The sequence below is a fragment of the Trematomus bernacchii genome, unplaced genomic scaffold (genome assembly GCF_902827165.1).
Source record: "Trematomus bernacchii unplaced genomic scaffold, fTreBer1.1, whole genome shotgun sequence".
In the NCBI taxonomy this organism is placed as follows: domain Eukaryota; kingdom Metazoa; phylum Chordata; class Actinopteri; order Perciformes; family Nototheniidae; genus Trematomus; species Trematomus bernacchii.
In genome coordinates this window covers 1,282,340-1,294,057 of record NW_022987524.1, presented here as the reverse complement: position 1 = coordinate 1,294,057, position 11,718 = coordinate 1,282,340, and the positions used below count along the sequence as shown (strand labels likewise).

Genomic DNA, 11,718 nt, shown 5'->3' with positions numbered 1-11,718 from the left:
GAAGACGACGTGCACGCGGGAAGACGACGTGCACGCGGGAAGACGACGTGCACGCGGGAAGACGACGTGCACCCGGGAAGACGACGTGCACATCGGACACCAGATGGCGAGCCAACCCCACGGACTACGTTTCTAAGGACAGACTTCTTCCTCGTGGGTTAGGGAATCCGCTGCGTACGGTTTGTTGGTAACTCGCTGCCAGAGCAGGAGGAGTATCTGGATATTCTCAACTGAACTGAATTAGATACCTAACTGGGACTGAACTTGAACAAAGTTTAAGTGTTTAAGTGTCAAACAAGACTGTATTTTGTTTTCATAATTGTCAATATTGTGATGTAAGGTATATTGGTGTTTCACCTTACTTTGATTTGATATTAATGATATTGTTTTCCTACCTGTGAAAAGAGGGAAAAGAGTTAACTTTACAAATAAACAAAAAACATTTGTGGATATCTCTACAACTTTCCATCAGCATGTGTTAATCCAGTTTGTATTTGCGGATCTGAATTCTTTGTGGATCTGAATTCTCTGTTTTGTGGTTCGGCTTTTACACATACAGAGTTTTGAGACAAACATTTTGCAGGATGTCCCGCCCCTAAGCCTATCATATACAATGGGTTTGAGTGCTAAACCAATAGTGATGCAAGTTTTACAAAGTGATATCATTACATTACGGAAAGTAAACTCAGGTATCCAATGGAGGCGTTTCAGGCAGGGGGGGGAGTGTGTGGGAGAGAAACTCTGGAGAGAAACAGGGATTTCAGCCATTGTAGACCATTTATAGTGCATCCGGAAAGTATTCATACGCCTTAACTTGTTTCACATTTTGTTTTGTTACAGCCTTATTTCTAAATGGATTAAATTCATTTTTGTTCTCAATATCCCACGCACAATACCCCTTAATGACAAAGTGAAAACGTTTTTAAATATTTTTGCAAACGTGTTAAAAATAATAAAATAAAATATCACATGTACATAAGTGTACACACCCCTTGCTTTGACACTGAAAATTGAGCTCAAGTGCATCCCGTTTCCACTAAATAGATTGGACATGACTTAGAAAAGAACACACTTGTCTATATGAGGTCCCACCGTTGACAGTGCATATCAGAGCACAAAACCAAGTCATGAGGTCCAAGGAATTGTCTGTAGACCTCAGAGACAGGATGTATCAAGCCACAGATCTGGGGAAGGGTACAGAAAAATGTCTGCAGCATTGAAGGTCCCAACGAGCACAGTGGTCTCCATCATTTGCAAATGGAAGATGTTTGAACCACCAGGGCTCTTCCTAGAGCTGGCCGCCCAAACCAAACTGAACATCGGGGGAGAAGGGCCTTAGTCAGAGAGGTGACCAAGAACCTGATGGTCACTCTGACAGAGCTCCAGTGTACAGAGAGGTGACCAAGAACCTGATGGTCACTCTGACAGAGCTCCAGTGTACAGAGAGGTGACCAAGAACCTGATGGTCACTTCTGACAAGAGCTCCAGTGTACAGACAGGTGACCAAGAACCTGATGGTCACTCTGACAGAGCTCCAGTGTACAGACAGGTGACCAAGAACCTGATGGTCACTCTGACAGAGCTCCAGTGTTTCCTCTGTGTAGATGGGAGAACCTTCTATTACACACGATAATTATAGACCAGAAATGTCCGAGTGATACCGGAGGGTTAAATATCATGTTTTTAGGCGCGGGCTGATTTGACAACGGAACCCCCGAATTACAGCCGACACAGGACCGTCCTCATCTGCGCTCTTATTTTGTCAGACAACTTGTCAGACAACTTGTCAGACAACTTGTCAGACAACTTCCGGTAGCAGAATAGGGGGTTTTTCGTTTCTGTTTACTAGTGGTTTTATTTTTTGTTTTGAGAAGTAGAAAATTAAAATCATCCTGTTTTTTAAGTTAAGTAAATCCCTTTTTGACCATGATGAAGAAAAACGCCTTGTATTTCAATTATTTATTTTTTTATTTTAAAACGAAAATGAAATATCCACTCGTTTTTTGTTTTTGAATATCCTTTTCTGAAAAGAAAATCCAAAGACCAAAACATACACTGACCATATACAGCCCTGTACTCTAAATCCTATACATGTGATTTCAAATTGGTGAATATGTTTTTTGATTTGCCTACGTTTTGTATATTTAGATTTTTTGAAACCAAGTATTGAACTGCCAGAGCCTCAGCACTTCCGTTTCCATGGAATAAAATTGTGTTCCTCATGTACTCTGTCCTGTGCTCCAGGTTATGAGATCCATGGAGATGGATAAGATTCCGGACAAAGGCCCAGCGCTGATAGTGTACTATCATGGAGCCATTCCCATCGACTACTACTACTTCCTGGCAAAAGTTATCCTGCAGAAGGGACGGCCCCTGCCACTCTGTCGCTGACACCTGCTCTTCAAGATCCCAGGTACTCACACTGTTACACACACACACACCACATGTTACACACACACACACACACAACACACACACACACACACACACACACACACACGTACACACACACACACAACACACACACACACACACACACACACACATGAATGCATACAGTATAATCTTCAAGTACTGCTACTATGATATCATTACATCTCTTAAGAAATAAAACGTGCAAGAAAAATTTAAATAGTGCAAGCTTTAAATAGTATAGAACCATATTGGTGCAATATGAATGCAGGGAATAAGTTAATACAAAATAATATAAAATAAAATATTGTACACAAAAATGGAATACTTTAGGTGCAGTTGGGATTGTTTTTATGTAACTTTTTAATTACCAGTTTATCTCAAAGGTTTTCCTTCTCTTCGGCCTAGTTCCTATTCTAATGAATCCATCCTGTCCTGTTCCTCCAGGTTCAAGTACTGCTGGAGGTGTCAGTGTGATCCACGGCCCTCAGGAGGAGTGTGTGCGGGCTCTGAGGAACGGCCACCTGCTGGGGATTTCTCCAGGGGGGGTGCGGGAGGCTCTGTTCAGTGACGAGACCTACCCCCTCCTCTGGGGCAAACGCAGAGGCTTTGCACAGGTCGCCATCGACTCCCAAGTGGTGCGTTGCTCTTAGTTTCAGTAGGGAGGGCATAACATTTCCAAATACATTCATATTCTAAATGTCAAGTGATGTGACATTACATACAGTGTGTCTCTATAGAGTGGTGCAGTAAAAACATATTGTCGTAGGCCGACCTGGAAGTTAGCATCGAGGATTCCAGAAAGTATGATTTATGGCAACAGAAGTATATGGTGCTTACACGTTTTGCTCACCAGGATAATATCCACATAGTTAAACCACTGTTACGTTTTTTAAGGGTTAATGCAGGAGTCAGAAGTAAAAAGCTAACATTAGGCTATAAACAATCTACATCACAGTCACATGGCCGCACTTCACCCCCGCTTAGCTAAAGGCGGCTAATGTTCGGCGTGATGACATTTAGTCGTCTCATTTAGACACAGCAACCACTGTTTTTATTACACATCGAAGCTTCAGACATCACCTGCGGGGCATTTACTGACGTATTTATTTTATGTTGTAGGACAAACGTTTTTTTTCTTGTTTAACCACAGACCTAGTTTCATGAATATTCAGGAAACTAAAAACATGTTCAAGAAGCGCTGTCTTCGAGACAACGGGACAACTACGGGAGTAGTCAAATGCTAACTCCTTTCCAGGTTTAGGCTCATTCCTGCACCATTTATTTATTGTTTGTCATTTAATATAGTACACAACATTTGATTTGCTTATCAACTTAACTGAAAATTGCCAACAAAGGAAAATTCACTTTTCAATTCTATAAATGTTTTGGATAATCTTTCATTTTTAACAATACCAATCAAAATTGATTGTTGCGGACTAAATACTAGGTATTAGATTATAAAGTTCTGGCTCGTACAAAACACTGTAGGTCACACACACACATTTAAGAAGCGTCACCCATCTTAAATGAGACTATAGTATCGTCTCCAAATTGTCACACTTAAAGCCAGATTAAAATGTGTGGATGTGCAACTCATTTAGTCAGAAAACGACCCGGAATGGCTACAGTTTCAACAATGAAAGATTTATCAAATTCAACAAATGTCGATGCTCCGTCTTATTGTAGCATCTTTTTATCCATTCAGAGTTTCTGCAGTGTAGGAAGCCCTCCTCTCTAATCCTCTCTCTCTCTGTCTGTATTTCTTTCAGCCTATAATTCCAATGTTTACTCAGAATGTGCGGGAGGCTTCAGATCTCTGGGAACACTCAGTAAGTGTAGAAGAAAGTCAAGTTCAGATAGCACCCCCAAGATGATGGTCTCACTGATGGACACACAGACACAGCACATGACATTCCTTACACACATGTTGCTTTTAGATGTTTTTTGGATGTATGGAGAGTGTTGTGAAACATCTTTCCTCTCTCTTTTTTCATTCAGGATTTTTCCGCTGGCTGTACGAGAGGGTTCCGCCTCCCTGCAGCTCCTGTGTACGGAGGATTTCCTGTGAAGTTTAGGACCTTCCTCGGGATCCCATTCCTTACGAACCCAATGTTAACGCTGCAGAGCTGTGCAGAGAAAGTCAGTGAGCTCAAGCTGTGGTCTTTCTTTCTTTCTATCTCTTCAGTTCAATCAATCAAGTAACCCAAATGTTAACAGTAAGAGTAGTAGTCATATTTCGTGAACCCTTTGAATAGTACTGTCACCGGTTGTGATCATTCTATAATACACAATTTAAGCCCGGGGGAGAAATGCTAACGCTAACGCTAGCATCGGCGATCTTCTCTACTTCATGCTATCTGGCACAAATGGTTGACATTAAACATTAAAACGACCAGGCAGTTCAGGAGAGAATCAAAGGAAGGCAGGCAGGCATCTTTTCCATGACATTCTTCAGGACATGTTTCGTTGTGGTGATAGTGAGGGTAGGTCAATCGTTTTGTTGACAAGACAGTAGTGACGGCCATCTTGGTGACGTGTGTGTGTTGACCAGAAATGTAGTTCATTGAGCGTTTCACACAAACAAATGTTTACTTCACAGTTTTACGACACATTTTTTTTTTTTTTACTTGCAAAATTATCTTTTAAATTGACAAACATCATATGTGTAATTCGTGGCACAATTCAAACGGGATCGAAAGATAATCTTTCTCTCTCCATTGACTTCAATACATAATTTTCCGAAATAAGGTCCCATGGAGGTCCCCGGAAGGGGAGGGACTTCACCACTCTTGCTGGTATGATAACAACCTGGTACTAAGCACACAGGCATCTTGTTAAAGTTACCCTGCAGCTCCTTTGTACGGAGGATTTCCTGTGAAGTTTAGGACCTTCCTCGGGGATCCCATTCCTTACGAACCCAATGTTAACGCTGCAGAGAAAGTCAGTGAGCTCAAGCTGTGGTCTTTCTTTCTTTCTATCTCTTCAGTTCAAAATCATATGAGCATGGACCATTTTCAGTCCTTGATGATTTCTTGGGTAACGAGTGCTTTGTTGCAAGAAACAGCCAGACAGAGGGAATGATACACGGCAAATGTAGGGTGGCCGTCAGGTGCAAACGCATTACAACGGGCCAAAACACTTCCGCTTAAAAACCGGTGCAAATATGAAAACACTAATGTGCCAAAACACATGCAAATGAAAAACGCTTCAATAAGCTCAAAACACAACAGAGACCAGGGAGACACTGTGACGCACACAGCTGGGACCGGAGCGGTTGTTGACGTTGGAAGTTGGCCATGGTATTGAAAGGAATCATGCGATCACATGGTTAATATAGCCGATAAAACATACATGTTTTGTACTTTCCAACAACAGAAACTGTTGGCCAACTTATTTTATATCATTCCTGAGCACTCTACTCCGGTCCCAGCTGTGTGCGTCGCTTTTAGTGTCCCCTGGTTCCAATAGAGTGGCGAAGTCACGCCCATCTACTTCCGGTCCATGGGACCTTATTTCGGAAAAATAATGTATTGAAGAAAACTTATCTTTCGGTCCCGTTTGAATTGTGCCATGAATTACACATATGATGTTTGTCAATCTTAAAAAATAATTTCCATGTCAAAAAAGTCAGTTTGTCGTAAAACTGTTGAAATATAAGACTATGAAAAAATACGCAACTAGAAAGACTACAAATCCCAGAGTCGCGTAAGTGATGTCACAATTGTTTTCCTCCACTAAGAGGATAGCTAAGAGTCAGCGCCATATAGATATATCTATCTATATGGCGCTGGCTAAGATAAGAATAACTTTAACAAGATGCCTGTGTGCTTAGTACCAGTTGTTATTATAACCAGCAATGGGTCTTGCTCGTTCTTTCGCTTCCCGTCTGATGAAAGGACCAGGAGTGTCTGGATCAAGCTAGCTAGTAGCTAGCACGTTAGTTAGCATTACAGCCTTGTCATTTTTATTAGCCTTAACATGAAAGTAACATTAAGTAACCCAAAATGTTAAACAGTAAGAGTAGTAGTCCTATTTCGTGAACCCTTTGAATAGTACTGTCACCGGGTATTTGTGATCATTCTATAATACACATTTAAGCCCGGGGGAGAAATGCTAACGCTAACGCTAAGCATCGGCGATCTTCTCTACTTCATGCTATCTGCACAAAATGGTTTGACATTAAACATTAAAAAGACCAGGAGTTCAGAGAGAATCAAAGGAAGGCAGGCAGGCAGCTTTGCATGACATTCTTCAGGACGTGTTTCATTGTGGTGAATAGTGAGGGTAGTCAATCGTTTTGTTGACAGACAGTAGTGACGGCCATCTTGGGTGACGTGTGTTGTTTGACCAGAGATGTAGTTCATTGAGCGTTTCACACTAAACAAATGTGTTACACTATCACCAGTTCTAACGACACTTCTTTTTTTTTCACTTGCAAAATTATCTTTTAAATTGACAAACATCATAGGTGTAAGTTCGTGGCACAATTCAATAACGGGATCGAAAGATAATTCTTTCTCTCTCCATTGACTTAAATACAATAATTTTTCCGAATAAGGTCCCACCATGGAGGTCCACCGGAAGGGGATGGGACTTCGGCCACTCTATGGCGAAGTCACGCCCATCTACTTCCAGTCCATCGGGACCTTATTTCGGAAAAATTATGTATTTAAGTCAAATGGTAGAGAGAAAGATTATCTTTCGATCCCGTTTGAATTGTGCCATGAAATTACACATATGAATGTTTGTCAATGCTTAAAAAAATAATTTCCTCCATGTCAAAAAGAAGTCACAGGTTTGTCTTAAAACTGTTGAAGATATAAGACTATATGAAAAATACGCAACTAGAAAGACTACAAATCCCAGAGGTCGCGTAAGTAAAATTGATCCTTTAAATTGACAAAATAAAAAACATCATATGTGTAATTCGTGGCACAATTCAAACGGGATCGAAAGATAATCTTTCTCTCTCCATTGACTTCAATACATAATTTTTCCGAAATAAGGTCCCATGGAGGTCCCCCGGAAGGGGAGGGACTTCGCCACTATCTTTTGATCCCGTTTGAATTGTGCCACGAATTACACATATGATGTTTGTCAATTTAAAAGATAATTTTGCAAGTCAAAAAAAAAAAAATGTGTCTTAAAACTGTGAAGTAACACTTTTTTTTGTGTGAAACGCTCAATGAACTACATCTTTTGCACAACAACACACTTCACCAAGATGGCCGTCACTACTGTCTTGTCAAAAAAGTGATTGACTTCCCTCACTATCACACAATGGAAACACGTCCTGAAGAATGTCATGCAAAGCTGCCTGCCTGCCTGCCTTTGATTCTCTCTGAACTGCCTGGTCCTTTTTAATGTTTAATGTCAACCATTTGTGCAGATAGCATGAAGTAGAAAAGATCGCCGAAGCTAATGTAGCGTTAGCGTTAGCATTGCTCCCCCGGGCTTAAATGGTGTATTATAGAATGATCACACCGGTGTGCCAGTACTCTTCAAAGGGTTCACGAAATATGACTACTACTCTTACTGTTTAACATTTTGGGTTACTTAAGGTTACTTCATGTTAAGGGCTTATAAAATTACAAGGCTAAGCCGGCTGTAATGCTAACTAACGGGCTACTACTACTAGGTAGCTAGCTTGATCCAGCCACTCCTGGTCCTTTCATCAGACGGGAAGCAAAAGAACGAGCAAGACCCATTGCTGTGTATAATAACAACCTGGTACTAAGCACACAGGCATCTTGTAAAGTTATCTTATCTTAGCTATTCTCTATTTTAGTGGAGGAAAACAATTGTGACGTCAGTTTACGCGACTCTGGGGTTTGTAGTCTTTCTAGTTTGCGTATTTTTCATAGTCTTATATTTCAACAGTTTTACGACAAACTGTGACTTTTTTGACATGGAGATGATTTTTTAAGATTGACAAACATCATATGTGTAATTCATGGCACAATTCAAACGGGATCGAAAGATACGTTTTCTCTCTCCATTGACTTCAATACATAATTTTTCTGAAATAAGGTCCCATGGACCGGAAGTAGATGGGCGTGACTTCGCCACTCTATTGTGTTTTTGAATCTTGCAGCGGTTTTTATTTGTTGCGTTTTTTAGACGCTGCTCATGTTTCCTCAAGTTGGTGAATGTTTTCTAAATACTGGAGCATGTGTTGTCAAGTTGGTTAACATGTTTTTCATTTGCATGTGTTTTTGGCAGATTTGTGTTTTTATATTTGCATAGTTACTGAAGCTTCAGCGCGTTTCTCTTAAATGGAAGTGTTTTGGGGGCCGCTGTAGCGCGTTTTGCACCTGTCGGCCACGTAGTCCTGTGAGTTCCTGTACTTTGCACATCTGTCACTCACAGCTCTGTTGCTCTGCAGGTGCAGCAGCGTGCAGGCCTCTGATAGACCAGCACCAGCAGATCCGGGGAACATCCTGAGAGCCCTGCTGGAGAGATTCCACAGCAAACACAAAGAAGAACTAACCCCACAGCTCACAGACACACTGACAGTGAGGGACCAAGAGGACACACGAGGCTCCGTTGGGGCGGACCCTGACGTGTTGGAGTAATTTGCAACAGCTGTCTTCAACCCGCTCTCCACCCGACTGAAGCTGCAGAGGTTCCTGTAACAGATCGTTTTAATCACAGGTTTCTCATATGTTTCCTTTTGATCAACTCCCTTTTTAATCAGTTTGAATCTACACTTCCTGATTTTGTGACATTGGACTTGACAGTAATCTTACCTCACAATGATTTTTATGTTCTCATATATTTGCCTTAATTAATTACTGTATGGTCAGTTAAATATAATGAAGGATGGTATTTTTCAGTTAATATGTATGGGATTCAGGCCATTTCTTTACAATTATTTCTTTTTTTTTAAATGTGAAAAAGGTACATTTATGTCAGCAAGAGATTCATACAGTTAATACATGTGGTTATTCCACATTTTGGTGTCTTTAATTTGAAGCTTTATGTATGAACCAAAATGATAGTGGCCATAGTTCATACCGACCTAAAGCTACTGAAGTACAACAGCACAATGTAGTGTGAATGAGATTAACTTGTACATAGACTCAAACATACAAAAGAGAACCGCATTCTTTATTATAGACACTACACAGTGTTCATTGCATTGATCAATTCCACTTGTTTCCTAAAATTAATATAGGCAGGCAGATAACGCGTCATTCCTCAGGCCTCCTTTTCTTCTAATTTCCTGGAAATTGACCCAAAAATGTAATAAATATGAATCAGTTCTATCCCTGTTAATAGAACGGGCTGTTTAGGTTGGTTTTATAAATATAGAAAAGGTTTCAGACAAAGACAAAGTTATTTCCCCCTACATCCACCAACATATCCTGTCCATTCCCCCTAATAATTATTGCTAAATTATTCGAAAATGGTTCTAGGAAACCGATTAATTCTATTGGATAACCCAATCAAACAAAAAAATGAATTAACCTGTAAAAATAGTTCAGGCTCTCAGTTTATGTTACAGTTGTAGTCCTTTCTCTAAATGTAAGTTCATCTCACACTACAGAACATTCTAACAGATGTCATTTTAATTTACAAGACTCCCTGAGACTGTCCTAAAATGGCGAAGCTAAACTAGTTGTAAGTTAATTTTGTTGAAAGGTGCTTCTATTATTTGGTTCATTCGCACCAGTATTAGTTATATTTCCAATAAAAGGATATGTTTTAAAATGAACCGAATCACAGACATGGAAGACACCTCAATGTAGGATTGATTTATTCTTCTTATTGTCAGTGAGCCATCCACTGTTATGCTGTGTAAGGACTCTGTCACACTTTATATTGCTGTTGCTTGCTTCCAATTGTAATACCTTGAATATTTGTTATTTTGTAACATATCATAAGCAACCATCTTGTTCAAAAAGTTGATCAGCCTCAGAATGAATCCAAGGTTACTGTGAGGCTTTCTTCCTGTTTCATGTGCACTGCCATGTGATGTTGGGACTGTAGATAAGACATTTGAAGACGTTACCCCTGCACACTATTTTTTCGGTCATTTTATAGATTGAATAATTCATCAATACATTGCAAGAGAAAATAAATTAATCAATCAATGATGACAGTGGCAGTGGACTTTGTTGTGCCATACATCTAAAAATGCACAAAGATATCTGAGAGAGGGCTTATTATCAGTCAATTAAACTTCACAGGTAACAAACAAAGGCTAAAATAACTCAATTAAGTAAAAGATGGAGACTTATGCACTAAACAATGAAACATGCTGAGATCAAAAAGTATAATGTATTCAAAATAGAACTAAAAGGAACCAAAGAGTTTCACTAATACAAGTTATTGGAGTAAACAGTTGACGGTGATGTGGAAAAAAAATGGTACTGTCCTTCATGACTTAAGTTGTTATTTAGAAAGATGATTTTAAAACAACCCGGTCATTTAAACATTGATGTGCCCAATTTAAACAGCCCTACATCAAACCTTCAACAGAAGCACGTTATCATTGTTATGCATCATTGGAAAGTTATTTTTGTATTTTGTATTGTACTGCATGTGGAGTTTTTGGGATAACATTTATAAAAAACGTGTTTATAAATATGCACAAACAAGTCTCTCTCGCTGAAAAATATATCATATCCAAATCTACTGATGGAAGACTTATTGGATGCGTTTATGAGATGTAAATACTGTGATTCCACACGGCTTGGTTTTGCACACGGTCAGAAGTATCGCTGCCAACAAGCTTCTGTGAGACCAACTGTGTTTAGTGGACGTCTATCTGTTTGCTTTACTTACTCGTGAACTGGTTGCCTTTTCCACATTTATGTTGATAGTAATTTTTGAGATGATCTAACTTGTATTTTTAAATTAATGTCAATATATACATGTTGCACTTTTAAATATTCAGATCCACTTTAACCTGTTAATAAATCTATTTATTAAGATGTTTCATGCCAATTATTTTCTTGCTGTTATTATTTCATCAACTGTATTAATCACAGTAGTTTGTGCTGCTAGTGCTTTTGGCCAAGTTAGACGAATAAATTAGGACTGAGAATTATGGTTTTATTATAAAAAAAATGAATTATATATACAGTAAATAAGATTGTAGTGAAAATATATTCAAATATATACAGGCACACTTTTTTTAAATGTATTGAGGGAAGTTCTTTAAGGCATCCTCTCCATCTTATCTAAACCTTGTGAGAAAAAAAAGCAATCACTTAAAAAAAATGTTATATTCAATTAAACAAGTTAGTGAAATGTAAGTCCTATATTGAAAACAGAATGTGCATATTTATCTTGTTG

At 39.3% G+C, this 11,718-nt stretch overlaps 1 protein-coding gene across 1 annotated transcript in view; it reads left to right on the top strand.

The window, feature by feature from the left end:
* tmem68 (transmembrane protein 68) overlaps window positions 1-11,352 on the top strand; it is a 17,736-nt gene extending 6,384 nt beyond the window's left edge. Inside the window, 5 exon segments of the mRNA XM_034119125.1 lie at window positions 2,245-2,261; window positions 2,263-2,413; window positions 2,860-3,057; window positions 8,807-8,839; window positions 8,842-11,352. Coding sequence (XP_033975016.1) covers window positions 2,245-2,261; window positions 2,263-2,413; window positions 2,860-3,057; window positions 8,807-8,839; window positions 8,842-8,990 — 548 coding nt within the window. The 3' untranslated portion in view covers window positions 8,991-11,352.
* Window positions 11,353-11,718: the final 366 nt, after the last annotated feature.